A 20641-nucleotide genomic window follows, 5' to 3' on the forward strand; every position below is an offset into this window, starting at 1 on the left:
CAACGTGTTAATTATTTTGAGCTACGAGCATGGCTGAGTACTACTTTTTGTTAGGACGCACAATGTTCTTGTATTCCGTTTCAATAAACATTTACGACATCATTGTCATATTTTACTTCAGTGTATGTTAGGTTAACAATCAATACAAATATTACCAGTGAGATCGTTACAGTTATGCCGTTATTGTCACTTGTGTTTCAGTATATGTTTGCTTAATGCTAGTTATAGACGATGAGCATATAGACTAAACTTTTGAAAAATTAAATGGCTCATTAAGAACCCAAATTTTGTGTCAATTATTGGTATGGATAACATGTTTTTTTGTTGGTAATTGACGAGTGCTGATGCTTCTTAAAGGGAGAATATAATATTCCAAAGGCAACATGATATGTTTGAAATTGTAAACAAAATAATAAGAAAAAGGGAAAGAAAGAGGAATACTGTTTAAATTTAATAGACAATCTGTAAATGGCATCATAAATGAAATAGTGTTCACTATTATGAAATTTTATGAAATTTTAAATGACCAAATGTACGTCGATACCGACAAGTTAAATTGAATCCGTTACATAACTAAAATTTGTATTTTTCACTGAACCCATTACACAAGGCGTGATCATAATTTATTCAAATATTGATTATATTATACATGATTTTAACTAGTTACATTATTTTAATTTGCGTCATAGGAAACAATAAATACACTAAGAAATTATTGCGACTTTTATTAAAATGTGTCAGTTACACACCGATAATCTCTCCAATACCGGAAAGACGCGTGAATGCAGTGTCTTTAGTTAATTCGATAAGGGAGGTAACCTAGACGAGTTTTTTTGTACAAATGCAGAACGAGTTACAATTCTTGTACAATGAATTCTACACTAATAAACATCAGACATTAGTTCGGTCAGTTGAGTTGTTTTATCGCAGACAAAATATCGTTTTTAATTGGTCAGCATGTGTTGAACTAAAACGCTCATTTAGCTGGTTAATTAAGAAAATATTTAAGGTATTGAAAACAGTGTAGCTATAATACTTGATAAGAATGGAACGCATTACATAGATGCTTATGAGATACCAACATGTACCGATATACGTTTTAATTAAGATACCAGATATATGTGCTTTAAACATCAACATGATGTATACAACCCTGTGGTTAATTTAATAAGAATCAAATTAAACAAATGTTCTAAATGATTGAAACCTCGGTAAAGTGTTGCAGATAGCAGGCTATTTACATTATACACTTGTTTATTTGCTAACATAATATGAACAGATACTCGTTAATTAACGCTGAAATAATTTGATATTGCACCGTGTAAACCTTTAACATTGGTTTGCGGGTAATTTTGAATCTTTAAACGGTTACAATTAATGTTTGTAGTTTTACATCTTAAAACCATTATAATAATTTTATGTAGATTTTCATCTTTAACCTGCTTTGTTGCTTCTTAAAACCTGATTGTGTGTAGTTTTGCATCTTAAAATATGTACAATGGGTTTTCGACATTTGCCTCTAGACAACTTTATACTGATGTATTTGTAGTTTTGCGTCTTAAACTCTTAACACTGATTGTTTGTAGATTTCCATCTTAAAATCTTTACAATGTGTTAAGTCGTTTTGCATCTAGGCACTTATACACTAATCTGTTTGTAGTTTTTCATCTCAAATCCTTATATCTATTCTAGTCTCAGAAAACGGACTCGAGAGCGTTTCAAATTAGGCTTTCTATGCAATCACGCAAAAATAAAATAAGGTTTGAATTAAACGTAAGCACGTATTCGCTTGAAGTTTTGCATACACCTTGTAATAGGGATTCCAAAAAGATACATAACAGTATTTATTTGCATACTTTATTGTTTCGTCAAGTCACATTGCGCTTAACATACATGCTTTTAATAACTATTAAACACGTGCTTACAACAAATTAAATATCAGTATATTATCCAAAACCCAAATAATTGCGATTTAAATTGATTTATTTGTTCTTATCTCTTTTTCGTCAATCAATATATAAATTATTTATTTGTTAGCATGATGTTTATTTATTATGGATATTTAAAGTATTTTTATTTGGCAATAATTTGGTATAAACGTGTAAAAACTTTTAAAAAAAAAGAAATAAGAAGCTACTTTACATATCGAATAGCATACACACATTTAAGCATAGCCAATATCTTAAATGTCTTGCCATGTATTCATGGAAAAGCAATATAGTTGCGGAATTGTGTTATTCCAATAAATTTGGCGTTCTATAATTAAAGCTTCGTGATCTTAAATATACTGTAAAAAAAAGACAACGTTTTATTTAGTGAAATCAAATGCATTGTAATGTGTAAACAAAAACTACAATTGTCTGACACTTTATTAAATTGTATGTGTTATGTACTGAAATGAATAACATACACATAATAAAATGGTGCTAATACTAGTGAGTTTATTTATGCATAAATATGCTTATTATAAAGAGTTGTTTATCAAGATGGCTTAACATCCTCTCAAATAAATATGACCTATGAAAGTTAAATTTAAATGCAACGAACACAGTTACTTATATACAATGGCATGAGTTTATTTAATAAGCTTAGCGTTAATAGTGATTGTTTATAGATTGACATATGAAACTATTTCAGCAGCACAACCAATTTTAAATAAGCATATCATAACTTTGTAACCGATTGTACTATACTATTTTGGTTATATTTAAAATTGAGTTGAATAGCAAAGTAAATACTGCATTGTCTAGCCAAACAAATAAGGTTCTATTGAGGAAAGTAAAGATCATGTCGTCAATAAAAATATATTGTGTCATGTTGGGAAACGACTTTCGAGTTAGATTGAGAAAAGGAGCGGGGTAACAAACAAAAAACTCCATTGTATAATCTTTGAACCAGGATTAAACTTATAAATTAACAATTTGTAAAGTTGGAAAATTAACATTGAGTTTTACATAAAGAATCTAAAAAGCAAGTTCATGGACATGTTTTATTAATTCGGGACATGTATTTCAAAACATAATAAATTGTATGTGTTAACCAACAAATATTGTTCCTAAATGCACTTTTTTTACCATTGCATATTAAAGTTTGACTATCAATAAAATATGTGATATCCATTCTGTAATAAAAGCACTGTTATAAAGTAGCATATTTTATTCATGAAAATGCGCCTATTTTCATCTTCATATTTTCACTTATGAAACGGATATGACAATTCAATCCTCCAATACAATTAGCCAAATTATCATTAAGCTTGTTAGTGCATGCAATTAAAGCGAAAGTTTGAGTCTGTTGTTCATCGAAATGCTTCGACAAAGTTTACATGGGGTAGAGAGAGTACAATAGCTAGAGCAGATAGCATTCAAATATAAGTTTCTTCGTTTTGGTCATTAAATTATTATTTAGTTTTTTTGTTAATTTCAACTTTAAAAGTATGATGTCGTATCATGTTACATCTGACCCAGGGACCTGGTTCTTACGCGTGACAATCCCTCCAGGTACTAATCTGATAACTTCAAACATTGGCTTTTACATGTGACCTTGACCTTGAACCTACGAACCAGTTGCATAAGGTACATTGGACTTGTGATCCATTATACCTTGACATTGATCCTGCTTACATAAAATCTTAGTTTGCATGGGATATGATGCCTTTTTATTTGAAAATTCATCCATGCTGAATAAAGTTACGTGTTCTCTAATGATTTCCTTAAATTAATATATTAATTAGAGACTGGTTAACAAACCAGACACCTGACTCATTGTGTCATGTTTTTGAACATTCATCCTTACTCGACAAAGTAAATTATCCTATTGATATGATTTTCTTAATACGACATTTGATATCCAAATGTGACTTCAAAATTAGGCCTGGTAGTTTCGCTTGACACATAATCTTATAAAGGTGATCACATGTACAATTTAGCTTGAAAATCCATACATGCTCATCAACGTTATGATGCAAACACACTTTCAGGGACTATTTGTTTCTACAATTGTACCTTTAACTTGAATGAACTAGTATTAACTAGAATGGTGACATTTATCTTTGACCAGTTGACAAGGTTATTCATTCATGCTGATAAACGTTATGCTCCAAACGCAGTTTCAATGACTATTTTTCTACAAGTATACCTTTAACTAGAATGAACAAGAATTGACTAGAATGGTGACATTAACCTTTCACCAAAAGACCTGGTTATTTTGCTCGACACGCTGCCTACTCACGACGAGCGTTCATGTCAAGTTATTCGAAATTCAATCTATTCTGAACAAAGCTATGCTCCGAACAAATAAGCAATACTTACCGACCAACCAACCAACATATTCGACGATTGAACTGTGCGAAGTATACTATGTAACACTACTGGTAAAACAAGCATAGGGACTGTTTATTTACTAGAACATAGTTGTTCAGATTCCCTTCACATTGATAGGGGACCAATGGTCCATGACACGTTAACGTCAAGCGTGAATTATTTAAAATACTACACAGTTTAAAGGGTGCTAACAATATTTGGCATATGAATTATGGTGCAAAAATATAACTACCTAGATGAAAAGCATTAAAATGAAAACGTCCTTCCGTGAAGCTACATATACTTTTGCTCCATAGCACTCATTTCACACATTCATGCCGATGAACTAGTAAACCGTGTAGTTATACTACGCTCCTGGTTATCTTAACATAAACACTCAAAAACAACGAATATATAACGAAATATTTCGTAAAATAAAGTTAACCCATTACAATAAGCATTCCTTATAGCAATAGCCGAAACTTCAACGGTATATGTGGTATGGTAACATAGAGTTAACGAGATTAATGATGCTTTTTTTATTGTTTGTGTCACAATATTTTTCATGTTAAGTTCCCGCGACGATATCCGAACATTAACGAGCAAGTGCGAGATGGGCTTCGGGCAGCGTCGGACGCTCGACGTAGTTCTCATTAGCTGCCCGAAACCAATCTCTCATTTGCTCGTAAATGTTCCGATATCGTGCGGGTAATTCACACTAGATATATTGTCACAAAACATAAAAACGAGCATGTTGTAACTCGTTTATGTTTTAACTTTATTTAACGAAATATTTCACGTAGTATTTGTTGATTTTGAGTATTTATGTGGCTTTAAACATCGTATCGAATAATATCACTAGTAATATAAACACGCTCACGAACATATGTGCATCAAACCATTAGATTACAACAAAATATCACAAAGCATTTAGACTTAGTGCCATCACTAACATGCTAACTACGTCACAATCGTCTTGTGCTAAGTACTAACAGCTACTAAATTGTTCGACGCATGGGAACTTGATGTTGGCGATTGGTTAGCAGACGGACGGTCGGCGTTTAGTGAGTTCGTAGACTTCATTGAGTTGCTTCCTTCCCGAATTATGACGTCATTCAGTTTTACAATATCTGAAAATAGAGAAATATTAACAATTAATTCTGCACTTGTGAATATGCAAGTTATAAATAACTGTACGCACCCACGTCTTCGAGTTATGATTTAATAGAGCAGATACTGCATTGCAAATATGTGCTTGGGAACAGATAAACAAAAAAAATCATTGGGCCTTATCCAATTGTAAGGTAAATTACAGATTACACTGAACTGCACTATATATCATGCGATATAACATGAAAAGTATGTCGAAAAATATAATTGTGCATACCTGTTAAAAATGTGCGTATGATATACGGGATCTTCTTATGTCTAAGATTAAACAAGAGCTAGTGTTGAATATTTTTAATCTTTAAATGATCCACGACGTGAGTTGCATGTTCAGCTGATGAAGGCAATTTTTTATACTATTTTGGGATGGGATATGCGATAGAACATTTATGTTTTCACAAAATTATTACATAAACTGCTTCATAAAATGTTTAACCATAGTTTTTGTCAGATAAATAGGCTGAAGAGTATATAAAACATATTTATCCTATTTTTATACCGACATTGACGATACAACACCTTGTGGAATAAACTTGCATGTCTCCCACCATGTTGAATATACCTTTCGCGTGCACGGACTACTTTTTACTTTACTTCTGAATGATGTTTCATAAGAAATGTATAGGGTCGAGAAAACTTTAGCTCCAAAATTATACGACCTTCAACCTTTTAATCTAGTCAAGGGACATAATTTTTCGCCATCCATATAATGAATCAGCTGATTGATGGCGTCACAAAATGACATACTTATTGCGTCATTTTCCAAAAATATGTGTGTGATTTTTTAAGACTATTTTGCGTACCAGAACAAATACATTTACATCACTACGCATGGTTACATTCGTTTGATTTAAAGCGCTTTTAAGAATGAATTAAAATTAGTGTTAAGGTTATTTATGTTAAATGTTACGTTGAAAAAAAATCAAAAGGGATAAATAGAATACAAGGATTAGCGTTGAATACAGATAAGTACATTTACATCACTACGCATGGTTACATTCGTTGGATTTTAAGCGCTTTTAAGAATAAATTAAAATTATTGTTAAGGTTATTTATGTTAAATGTTACGTTGAAAAAAAAATCAAATGGGATAACTAGAAAACCAAGATTAGCGTTGAAGACAGATAAGTTTATGTTGCTCGGCTCGAACACCGAAAGGGCTCGCCAAGGCTCGCGCTCCCGGCTTTCTAAGCCTCGCAACATAAACTTCTCTGTAATCAACGCTAACCTAGTATCCTCTATGTACAAATAGAGGATATTTGTTGGATTTGGTTGGATCATAAAAAAATGATATTTTCACGAGTGGCGCTCTCTTTGATCACGAGTGAATGAAAACCGATATTACACCGAATCCAACCCATTTTCTTTTTATTTCATGCTTACACCGATGAGTTATAAAATATATGTTCAAGTGAAGCTAATCAGTATGTTTTATAAACATTCTATGCAGAGTAGTCGCCCTTCGAAAAATTGGTGGTTACAATTGGGAAACCAAAAATATCTTAACAAAGCTCCGATCAAACATTATTTTTATTATCGACAATTTTAACTGTTATTCTTCACTGTTTAAAAAACAGTAAAAAATCAGTTTGAATGCACTAATATTTTTCTATAAACCATCGGAAAGCATAAAATAGAAAAGGGATACACACCTACACCTTGTAACTATACAAGCATTACATCACTTAGTACGTTAGGAAAGCTTTTTGCAAACATTCTTAATAACAGACTACCTATGGGCAGAGAAATGTATAAATTGAAGCATAGAAAGTGCGATAGCTTTGTTTTGCACTATACATATTTGCATTCGACCACCGCTTGTTAGAAATATTATGTGCTTTTTGTTCAGTTTACGAAGGCTGTCATTATCAAGAAAGAGATGCTATTTGGTTTCAATTTACAAAATGTGGCATTCGACGAAATGTATTAATGAGATGCTATTTGGTTTAAATTAACCTAAGGTAGTGCTCGATGAAAAAAATAAGTTATCTAAATGGCTATGCAAATACATGTTAATTCAAATATTAAATGCAAAATACCTTAGTTATGCTATTGAATGCTTCCCTGTGTTCAAACAAGGCTATTCGCTATTGTTCTTTTTGTTTGCCATGTACTTTGAAGATTCTATAAGTGCACGTGTCTGTGGTGAGCTGAATTATGATTAATTATGTTTACTGCAAATGCAAATGATCTCGTCTTATTGTAAGAGACTGAAACAGGATTTTAAAGTAGATTCAATTTGTTAAATTGCTGTTGCAATAAATAAAACCGTTGTGTTAATACTGAACAACTAAAGTAATACTTTAAGAAAAGGTAGATAAAGTAACAATTTCTTTTTAAAACAAGAGCATTGTACTAGAAATTGTTGAAAATATTTACCTACATTTGTATTGTTTTAAAACTTTGGAGGCTTTTTAAATAATTATGTTGATTCCTCCACCGGTTAAGCAATGAAGGTTGTTTATAACTTTAAAATGTGGTTTACCAAAAACCTTGCAATGTCATTAAACCACAAGTTATATCTCATTGATTAAGAAATAACCTTAGTTTTGAGCTTTGGTTCGGAGGTGAGAGAATTAATAATAATTATAAACTGTTTGAAAGAATACCTTAAAATTGTGTATTTCACTTGGTCTTCGGGTACAGACACAGAATAATTGTGTATATGGGGAACTTGAAAGAACTGCACTTACGTTTTAAATATATTTGTAAATGACATAATACGGACAAGTTTAATAGGCAACACAATTCTACCAAAAATGATTGAAAGTGTAGAATGAACAAATGAGCACATACTATAAAGCGTATTTTTGATATCTTGGTTTTTGCCATATGAACCTTATCAAGGGTCTTATGATATTGATGCGTTAAGAGTGTTTATAGAATGAATTACAGATGCTAATGTACACAATCTAAAGAGTCGGAGAGCAGTCTCGTATATTAAGTAAGCCTATTTTAAATTGCAAACATATCTTTAACAAATGTATATTGACAACTGAAGCATTGTCTACGTTAAGAATGTCATAACCTTTGAAAATAGAAGCTGGTAGTTGTAAAAGAGCGGTACTCACTCAATCTGACAAAACAATTATGCGTGTATGTTAGAAGTTAGAAGGTGATTTCCTTTTTGTTTGTGAATGCAATCTTTTGAACTAAGAAAGCAATACCTCAACAATCTTTGATTTGTCTAGTGTCTATATTTCAGCAAAAACCGGGCCAACTGTTATAAAGTATGTATTTTCCAATGCGATAACCGACTTGCTTTTGATTTATCAAATGGGTTTATGTTAAAACATATTTTTTATAAAATTTAAACTGATATATGAATCAAAACCTGAAGCATAATTCAATGTTTTAAATATGAGTTTGCACGCCGATGTGACCTCAACATCTGAATGATATATTCAGTTGTATGTGTGCTCATTGGCATTTCTGCTTCGAAGATTTCTGATTTTTTTATTAAGTTTTTGGTCTACGGACAGATGGATGGTCAGACGTCCAGGGTGATTAAATTGTTCCCCCAAGTTGTCCTATGGAGGACTAATACTAGCGCCAATATGGATTAGTCATTGATTACACTATGCCTTAATTGTAAAGATAATGAAAATGTTTTATAAAACATTGTTTACACCTTACTACGCATTACTAATAAGGATGTGAAGGCTGAGAAACTGACAATAAAAGCACTCAACCTGAATGAGAGTTGGAATTTGGCTGCGTTGAGGAAAGTGAAGGTGAAATAGTTGTGGAATTGAGGGCATGAATGGAATTCCCACCAGCCGGTGCACGAATCATTGCAGCCAAAGCAGCTGTCGACGGATCTGTTGAGGAACAAAAGCATGTTAGCACCGTGAATTATACAGTTTTTAAATATTACAAGGGAAACAAACTGGTAGTTACCGTGATAGTTCATGATGTATTTCTTACAAGGGTTGCACGAATGTAAGCACCGTTATTTATACACGACTTATATATAATTACACGGGTTGCACGAATGTAAGCACCGTGAAATATACAGGGTTTATTCATAACAAGGGTTCCACGCATCGTCAAGTATTAAGTTAATGTATGTTTTGTATTTAATTACATTAAATATAATTTAAATATGAATATATACTTAAGTTAATTGCATTCATTTTATTTAATATAAACATGCAACCAATTTAATGAATATTTTTCTATAATAGCTATTATCGATACATATATGTGTCTAGTTACTCAAATATAAAGCTTGACTGGAAAGACACGTATAATTACAACAGGAAAATACCAAACTGCAAGAAACCTTCGCATATGCACATGCAGGATAGCACGCACGTATGCGCATCCCGAACGCTCATGCGTATATTTAAAAGCATTTATCATGCGTATAAGACACTGCACATACAAAGTGCAAGTCAAAGAGTTAAGTGCAACATGGACTTGTAAATAATGCCTCTTTAACTCATAATAGACATTGTGAACTGTACTTTTACTATAGAATATTCGAAATATGTGTTACTCCTTATGTATATGTTATTACTCATTAAACACCTATTCTAACACTTCAAAGGTATTTATGTTTTACACATATAATGGTATATTTTGTTCTTGTAGTTGTATTTATTTTCATAATTCTAATATCGCATTACTGTCAACTTATGCTCCTAAAGCCGTTATTAAACCCATATTTTTTATATACTTTTGTAAACATAAATGCTTATATCCGTTGTTAAACATGTTTTCGTATATCCATTAATTAATACACAATCAACGACTTGTTAGACTCGTAGACTTTACGCAGTGATTCAACAGACAGATTTGAAATCAATACTCGACCGATGACCATTCTGTAGATACAAATCCTACGGGCTTGAAATATAATAAAAACATAAGAAAACGACAACACAAACATAAATGTTCAGTTACGTGCGCGTTTGTTAACAACTATTTTGCCAGTTCAATATTGGAGAACATAATCGAACGGTTAATAGCGTGAATAATTTGGTGAAAAACTGCGGTGGATATCAATGCGTTGCTTTGATGTGTTGCCTGGTAGAAAAGGAAGCAAATGTGTAGGGATATAATCTGTGGTGATAAGTTTATTTAACATAAATTCCGTTAGCAAAGGTTTTCACTTTGAAGGTGATGTAGTAGCATAAACGGAAACATGGGAATGAAACACACAAAACCAGGGAAGACTGAACCATGGGAATGAAACCCACAAAACCAGGGAAGACTGAAACATGGGAATGAACACACACAAAACCAGGGAAGACTGAACCATGGGAATGATACACACAAAACCAGGGAAGACTGAACCATGGGAATGATACACACAAAACCAGGAAAGACTGAACCATGGGAATGATACACACAAAACCAGGGAAGACTGAACCAGTTACAATATCTAGGGGCATCCGATGATCGCATACATCACCTTGGGGTTTCATTCGTATCAATTATCTCACTTCAAATATAAGCTCCACAGTTTTTTGCTTTATGTATTTTCGCTGTAGAAGATCTACTTGAACATTTTTAAAAACACATTACGATAAATGTAACCCAAATCATGACATAAATAAGTTTGAATTAAATTATATAGCAACAATCATCACTGTTTCCTTACTCATTGGTTAGTTAATGCTATAAAAACTTAAAACTATAAAAATTATATTGACTTGTAGCCAGGAGCACACAATGTGACGGTATACCTTGGTTTGGGAAAGACTTCCTTCCAGTATGATTGAATGGCTTCCCGTCGGCTACAAAACACGTGATAACATAAGTCGACAAGACACTTTACAATAAGCAAGCCGTTTGATAACTGTATGCACGTGATATACCTGAGAAATGTCCACCCACTACACACAGCAGACTTATTTCTACACGTGGACATTCGAAAACAACATGTTTATACTTTGAAAATGCACGTATAACCACACTGGACGAATGATTCGTCTGATTAAGTGACGCGTTGTTGCTCCTCTCGACAATGTTTGAGCACAACGTGTAAGCAATAACAAGAATATCCACGAGTTATGCGAATCATGTACTCATTGATATCGCTGAGAAATATATACGTTACACTGTGATAATTGCAGATAATAACGTGATATTGATGAGCGAGAAAGTCACTTATATACAAAAATCAGTGCTGTATATTCCATGTATGATATTGTGTCAGTATACAAAAGTAACGCGTATAAGGATGTACCAAGAACACATTTAAACGCTGTAATATTAAACACATTCTGTTAATTCTATTAGACAAAGAATTACTTAAAAAGTATCAGTCAAAACGACAAATATGAACGTGATGAAAACCTTTTAAACAGAATCAGTTTTAAACAAAATTTAAGGACTAAGATGCATGATTTCGATGAAAGGTTATTTTAAGAAAATGTAAAAATACATATGAGTGTTTATGAATTACAATTCAGGTTCACTGACTGGTTCGACTGTTGGCTTAACAAACGTTGATAAATCGTTAACACATTCGTATAATTAAAACCATTTAATCACAACAACATTTACAAAAAGTAGCTAGTAAGTATTGTTCGTAAAACGTTACAACTTAAAATTAGGTTCACTTTACAAACAACGGGGCGAAAAATAAAAAAGAAAAGAAAACAGCAAATCAGTGTAATGTGTTGCTGGAAATGTTTCAATGTGCAACAGAGATGAGGGATTTACTATAACAATATTTATGTCAGTGCGAGTGCTAATAATACTATAACAATATATCGATTGCAAATAGCAAAAGAGGGAAAGAAAAGAAAAAAAATGCAAAAAAGGATGACCTTGTTAGGGAAAATAAGGCAAACACGATATTAATGGTGTAAATATATGGAAAACATAAAAACAAAAAATGATGTTTTGAACCAGGAACAACTGATGAATTGGGTGAAAAAATCAAATAATGTATACATACAGAAAATATAAAGAAGAATGATAAGTTATTTGCTTCAGTGGAACATCACATTGAAAAGTTGGAAGCCAGAAAACTATCTGTGAACGATCGGGAAAGACTAACGGTTCGTGTGCACAAGCAAAGTATGGACGTCGGATCTATTTAAAAGAGTTTAACGTGTAGATAAGTCAATAAAAAAGTTAAAGGATAAGTTCAGTTAAATATTTAAATCAAAACAGGAAAAAGCACAAAACTCGGACAAAAATGTAAGAGCAACATGTGTAAAACGATCGACGCAAAACAATTATTGAGTGTGCAGGAGTGACTTGACGTCAGAAGAAAAAAAACATTTAAAAACGGTCGGCAAACACACACTCTATGAGTCGAAAAAGAGGCAAAAAGAGTTTTTGAGGAAATCTGTATTTTTTATAAATATTTAATTGTGTTTCATTTTATGTTTTTATTTTTTATTTTCTTTATTTTTATTTTTATTTTTTTTTATTTTTTTATTTTAAACTTATTTATCAATGCTACAACTTTCTTATTATCAAATCAAGCTTTTCCCCTCTCCTTTTCACTCGTTAGAAAATAACATAGAATCGTCTCAACAATATTTTTCTGGTAACTATGTTAAGCAATACCATGTTCATACCTAAACAAATAAAGTGTGTGTTTTTTCTCTCATTATATACATATAAAACGTGTATGTGTATATGATACTTTAGTATATGTTATAGACAAAAATGTTTTGTTGCTTCATATGTGTATTCATGTTGTAATAGAGATGTTTATTGAAAATCAATTTAAAAAAGGAAAGCTGTATTCAAGAGAACAATTTAACGAGATATCTAACAGAAGGAAGAATTGAAAGTGACAGGGGCATAAATATTAAACTATATAGTATGGAAACAAGTCGAAAAATATGCCCCCACGGCATGACTATTATGAAAATGAAAAGACATAAAACCACATAAAGATTAAAGATTGCGGTGCATTTGAGAGTAGCTTTTATGTCATAAAAGCTTAATTTGACGACATAAGAGCAAGGTACGCCGAACATTGTGAAGAGGTGCTATACCTGATATATTCGGATTACTCTTTGAGAGCAAATGTCTCTCACCGGGACCTGAAGTTAGTGTGCAATCAACATATTATACACAACAACAATATTCATTTATATCCATTTACCATTTTATACCAAGGTTATTCAAATGCTTAACTTCAAGCATTAATTACAAGTTATTTCATTTAACTTCATTTATATATCACTAAAAGTTCAATGTTATGTAAATGATTTAATGATAATTACCACCATGTAATTAAAAGCAATATATTCAATCCTATAACATACAAAATACATACTATAATACATACTATAAATGTCAAGTTAAATATAATGATATCATGTAAAAACAAATTACTGGTAATGGATCTGTCTCTTTCGTTTTGAATCGCGCCCAGGTCTCATAATTAAATTTCGCATTCACTTTCAAACAAAAATGCCCTAAACTGTACCATTATCTTATGTTGTTTTCTTCCATTAATTCCGATACCGCAATCTTAGAGCTTGAGTGTTGTCTTTACTTTTTGAGGACCTTTGATCAGAATGTCTATACATTTATTTCGTTCGCTGCTTGTTTTTTTCTGAATTACTATCATGATAATTTGGAGTACACCGCAGCCTATTATACGAGAATGCCAAATTACAAAAAATGTTGAAAACGAATCTAAACAATTATGATGTCGATGACGGGATAGATAGTAATGTGCCGATGTACCGATTTTGAAAAAAAAAATTAAGACAAATCTCAACCAATGACACCAACAATTTGTGAAGTACATAAGTCAGGAAAATTACAGTACAGCTTACGGACATGACCGTTCGGACAAAAGTCCCCTCGTAGAGATGCCAGTTTTGTTAGGAAAGTCAATTGTCTATTTTGAAATTCTTTGAATAACCCAGGACAGTAGCTCTTCCGTACATCTTACAGTTTTTGAGACAAAGAGATCATCCAGGATTTTATCTACGGGGAACGGCGTGAACTAAACACAATGTAAACGTTATTATGTTTCAGAGAACAGAACGAATCATCTGAAAGTCTCCATAACTACCGCTCCACTACAATTCACGAAGGAGATTTTGTCCGACTGGTCATTGTCTAAGAATCGCAAAAGCCAACATTTATGACTGACCGGGGATGTCTGTGACTTTTAAAGGCGAGCCTGGGCTTGCTGATATTTCCACAACTCTTGGTGAGTTTTTTCCGATCTCGGTCAATAGTTTGCTGTGCTGTGGGAAGGTCATGGGGGATTCATCCGCATGATTCATCGTCAACATTGGTGTACTTTCCTCCCCAGCCCTTCCTAGCAAGGGCAAATAGTTTATCCGGATAAGTTAATGTCGTGGCAGTCAGATTGTCATATTTAACTGTTTAATTTGGTCATATTCCTATATTTTTTTGAATTATTTGTGTCTTTTTATAGAAAAAAAGCAATTGATTCACCATGGGATTTATACATGTAATGTTACAACAGTATGATTCACGGCATAATACTGTAAAATCAGTTATATAAGTCAGCATAACATTCCGTGGTTTGTAAACCAAAAAACTTTTCTCGGATATAAAATTTGGTAGATTTTTTACTTTGGATGAACAGTAGGAAATTGTGTCGGCCATTTTCCAGTAGGTAAATGATACAATCGTGGAAACGTAAACCCACGAATTAAACCCAAATTGATGTCCCATGAATTATAATGATTTTACAGTATTGACTCTACAGACTAAGTATAAGCGGATATGATATGGAAAGAGATATGCTTTGATGGTAACAAATATGACAGAAATGATAGGTGAAAATTCTATATACTGTCAGATTATCAAATATGTCAGATACATTTAATTAAACAGAGCACTTTTGATCATGAATGGACGACCTAACATATGTTAGAAGGCCCTTATAGACCAGTATGTTTTTATGTGACGATTAAATCTGCATTTCTCACGGAATATTTGGATTGGCATTCCATAGCCAGGCCTTTGAATTCATAAACAAGGGCCAATTTCTAAAGCGGAGAGCTGCTTGTAATCGTTATCTTTTGACGACACATTGTCTCGATTTGGCTTAATATATTGTACTATGCAGTTTATATAATACACTTATAAACAAATATGAACGTGAACGGCCGAAAAATGTAACAGATAGTTCAGCCATAAAATGTGATGTGAAGATCAAAATTAAAATTTATGAACAATATTAAACAAGTGATCTTACCAAGAACATACTGTGATGCATTAACTTACACATTTTTGCATTTCACGTAATTTATAAAATACAACATGAATCATACAATTACATTCAAGAGACACTATAAGTATTATATAGTTAAAGCTGACGTATTTATTATAAAAGGTAAAGATGAATAAAAAGAGTAAACATACCAGAACCATCAAATATATGAAATATTTGTATGAAATCTGAGTGTACAATTTCATCGAAAGTGACGTGAGAATTAGTGCGAGTAAATAAGAACTTTCCCCGCACACACGGCGCATGCGCAAACCATAAATTCTGATTCATAAAGAGCAAGTAAAATTTAAGTTAGTTTAATTCAAATTCTAAGCATGTCAAATACAAAGGTTACCATAGATATTTTTTAACAACCCCTGCGCAACGATTTTACAGGTTTCGAGAATAGGAGAGGCCAATGCAGCATGTTGTATGACGTTACAAAATGTGCAGGAGAAATTTTTAGCTCGGCGTTTTCGGAGAAAACCCGAGGTATTGTCATAACCAGCTTGTCGTCCGCCGTCCGCCGTCTGACGTCTGCCGTCTGACGTCCGCCGTCCGCGTCGTGCTAAAACCTTTACATTGGCTCTAAAATCAAAGTGCTTCTACCAAAAACTTTGAAACTTCATATGTAGATGCACCTTGATGAGTTCTACACGCCACATCCATTTTGGGGTCACTAGGTCAAAGGTCAAAGTCACTGTGACCTCTAACAAAATTCTGACAAGCTTTCATTTATTCAAAACTGCACCCGAAGCCGAGCGTGGCACCCGTTATGCGGTGCTCTTGTTACACTCCCAGTGTTTTTTTCTTATTAAGCTGTAGGGAAGGTCATATTAATAAAACTAGCTCGCACAAAGCTTATGTACCATTCTACTTTTACTTTAAACGTATATCGACGTATTGAATTAAAGGCTCTATAAAGGTGAATATCCGAAATTATTTACCGATTTTTAAATATTTTCATCATATTTTATTTATAAAGGTTATCAAAAAACAATATATATATGCTATTGGACATTACAATAAAAAATAAGCAATACAACTTGTTTTGAGCTCAAAATAAAGTGTCCTCCAAGTCAATTGTGTTTACAAACAATCTGTTTATTAACATCGCTGTTTACTCGGAAAAGAGAAAGTGAAAGTGACTCAGGTCACCAAAAATATTACGATGATTTTTAACGTTTTCCGGTATCACCCACAAAGTAGGTCTCTTCTAAATGCTTAAAACGTTTGTAGTGATCTAATAAGTTACTTGCTGCTGGTTAAAAGTTGTTTAAAATAGACTTAAAATTGAATTTTCTTTCGGCTATTTTTAGCATATGTCACCGCTCTGAGGCTACAGATCACGTTAGTTGAAAAAATGAAAACACTTCTTCCAATTATGAAACGGGTTTATCTTCCATAATTCTTGGCAACGTTGTACCTAAGCTGTGTTATTAGCAGTTTTTATGCAAGAGTAACTGAAATCCGGTAAAAATCAGACCAGTTGATATGCATAATAATTGGATTTGTCACCTTTATAGAGCCTTTAAATACTTGACCGTTTGGGGTAACACATTAATAAGTATTTCAAGTATGATTCGTTTTTTCGCACAATGAAAATATATTGTGTACGTTTTGGGCATTTGATGATGTTTAATCTTTTAAACTAGCCAAGGATAACTATGTTAAATTACGTAATTCAACAATAATGTTTCATCGCAAACTGCTGAACGTTGTACATATTTCAATTACAAATTACATTTAACCAAAACCAGAACTGAGATCCAGGTTTCTTTTTTTTTTAAATAGCACAGACTTAAATGCTACAATTATTGGCGCAAAGATAAGAATTGTTCAGAACATATGTTCCGAAGGGGATGTAATCGCTGCGAGGAGTTTGGGAACCGGGTCGTTAGAGTGGGAATCCTTGCAATGCACTCGCTGGTACTGCTTAAAGTGATATTATGGGCATCTAACAGAATATAGGTGTTTATCGCAACCGTTGTTTATTTTTGGTGTTTTCACTTCATATACACTTATATTTGTTAATGCAGCATCAACATACTAAAACAATATCCCGGAAAGAGAAAAATAATGCATTTGAATTTCAACCGTACTTTCGTTTGACAACTGATCACGCATGTACAATGTGAACCTACATTTAGTTTTAGTGCAGATTCGTTTATTCGACACAAAATCACCATTTTATTTTACGGATCATTTCGGCTTAAAGGACTGGGTGGGTCACGTAAAATATATAATATAAAATATTTTTTTATTAACAACTGGTAGCAAGATGAGTTGCAGATAATTGGTCAGTAACCACATTTAAACTTACTCTTTTGACCTGTTAATTCTTTTCAGCTCCATTCAACAGTGAAAAATGCCTATAATATCACTTTAAAATAGATACTGTGAAAACGGAATCTTTGTTGTGACCTCGCCTATTCTGCTTAAAATAGAAACAGTAAACAGAGAAATCCTTGTAGGGACCTCGAATGCTCTGCTTAAAATAGATTCAGTAAACAGGGGAATCCTTTTAATGACCTCGCCTGGTTAAAATAAGTATTGTTAAGAGTGGTATCCTAGCAATTTACTCGTCTGTTCTGCTTTAGTTAGATACAATTAAAAGAGGAATCCTTGCAATGACCTCTCCTATTCTTCCTTAAATAGAGACAGGGAAATGGGAATCCCTCTTGACGCAAACTCCTCTCATAAATGATGGGGCTTCTTTGCTAGTAAATAAAAGATTCACTTGGATTGCAACCGATGTGCGTTCAGTTTAGATGCGCGTATGTGGTCGGGGAAAGGTAGAAGCAAGCCTACCCATCATTTCTGTATAATAGTACTGATAAAAACTACCTGCAGAGAAAGAAGCGCATGGTTACATTTGAGTCGTAGCAGAGGCACAACGTGCTATTAGTCGTATATCAAAATTATTGATCGCAAAACATCAACACAATTCGAGAAAAGAGTAGCTGGCATGATAAGCATAAACAACAGCATCAAACATGTCGTCTTTAAGACGCCCATTAAAATAAAAACACATAGTAAACAAAACTTGAGTTATACTTAAAACAATTATGGCATACGCAAATTTATATTACAAACACTCGTAATCAATAAAGCACCAACATTGCGAGTGTTTAGGAAAATAATACGTGGTTTTTCTTAAACCCTTAAAGCACATCGACCAACATCGATACAACGTGAGTGAAATGTTTATGTTTTCTGCATCACTAAACTCGAAGCTGACAGAGTGAAAGAAAATAAAAACGACATACCGACAGCCGATGGATAATGCAATGGCCCTACGTAAAGAAAAATAAACGGTGTCCTTGAAACGAATACTATAAACATCTAACAAATTATTGGTTTCCGCTAACCTGACCCCAATATACCCTCCGCCATACGATGTTTTTAAACGGACTTAAAAGTTTGTTGGCCTACATACTATGTTTTATATTTTTAGGTACCAGGAGAAAGAAAATTACCAGTTTTCTTAAATATGCAGCGTTTCGGTATAGTTAGATCAAGTATCTGGAATGTGGTTGCACGAGACATCTAATCTTTTTGCTAATAAGGAGTAATCTACTATTTCGTATCAAACGTTTGCAGCTCAGTATATTCATATTCCTCCCCGCCCCGCCCCGCCCCACCCCCTATATAATTGTGCTGATGTTACCGGAAACCAGCTTATTCATTGCCTTATAATATACAAGAAGACCGTGATAGTATATATATATATATATATATATATATATATATATATATATATATATATATATATATATATATATATATATATATATATAAACGTAACCACAAGTGGTGTATTCAATGGGGAGTTATTCGCGTAAAAATGTAACTTACCTATGTGAATTTAAATGAAAAAATTCGTATGTGAACACAAAGTAAACATTCCTAAGCAAAATAATACTATTTACGAGTACGTATCGTGCTCTCCTTTTCCAAAGTAAATAACAACCTCGCTCTGGGACAACTAGGCTTTATGCACGTGGATAAAGTTTGTCCATGATTAGCCTGTGCAGTCAGCACAGGCTTATCAAGCACGAAATTCTCCGTTTTGTGGAATTGTAAAGGAAGTCAATTCTACAACGTTGTTGTAAGTAAGAGTTTATTTACAGGTCGTCCGTACGTCTTCACGACGTCATTCAGTATCGACCTGAACTACTCTAAACCAATATCCAGCTAAGGCTTAAAGCGTATCGACCTGAACTACTCTTAACCAAAATCCAGCTAAGGCGTAAAGCGTATCGACCTGAACTACTCTAAACCAAAATCCAGCTAAGTCTTTAAGCGTTGTTCCAAAAAAAGACTCATATAATAAAAGACTATATTTTTGCCGCGCTTTGTGAAAACAGGGGTTTAATGCATGTGCGTAAAGGTCGTCCCATATTAGCCTGCGCAGTCCGCACAGGCTAATCAGGGACGACACTTTCCACTTTTAAGATATTTTTGATAACAGAAAATATCTTCAGTTTAGGCGGAAAGTGTCGTCCCTGATAAGCTTGTGCAGACTACACATGCTAATATGGGACGACACTTAACACACATGCATTAAACCTTTTTTCACAGATCACGGCCCATGTGTAATTACTACAATTATAAGGATGAATTTCAATTTAAGCACTCGTAAAACAAATTCCATTAAATTCCATTAAAGAGGCCTTATTTACATCTCGTATTCATTTGAAAACATCACATTTTATCACAATTATAGTTACCTTTATAAAATCTGCTGATGTAAGCACATACCAACATATAATATTATAAACTATAAAAGTTGTGCACATACAATTTGTATACATGTAAAAATTACTTATGACTTTACATGTAACAGCATATCACATTAAGTTGCATACAAACATATCATGTTATATACTAAATAAAACATGAACTCATGATATCGATGAATCAATAATAACGAGGGTGATTATATGTGGGTCCATTCCTACATATATGGCTATATAATGTGCAATATAAA

The 20641-nt window shown here is 33.0% G+C and overlaps 1 protein-coding gene across 1 annotated transcript; it reads right to left on the minus strand.

Annotated features, from left to right (window-relative positions):
- Window positions 1–2476: 2476 nt before the first annotated feature.
- LOC127851099 (uncharacterized) lies at window positions 2477–14730 on the minus strand. Its single transcript, XM_052384621.1, has 5 exons — window positions 14554–14730; window positions 13439–13486; window positions 11162–11212; window positions 9161–9289; window positions 2477–5431 (listed from the first exon to the last, which is right to left on the minus strand). Exons 1-5 carry the CDS (start codon window positions 14696–14698, stop codon window positions 5283–5285), a joined length of 522 nt encoding a protein of 173 aa, XP_052240581.1. The 5' UTR covers window positions 14699–14730; the 3' UTR covers window positions 2477–5282.
- Window positions 14731–20641: the final 5911 nt, after the last annotated feature.

The sequence above is a fragment of the Dreissena polymorpha genome, chromosome 11 (genome assembly GCF_020536995.1).
Source record: "Dreissena polymorpha isolate Duluth1 chromosome 11, UMN_Dpol_1.0, whole genome shotgun sequence".
NCBI classification, from domain to species: domain Eukaryota; kingdom Metazoa; phylum Mollusca; class Bivalvia; order Myida; family Dreissenidae; genus Dreissena; species Dreissena polymorpha.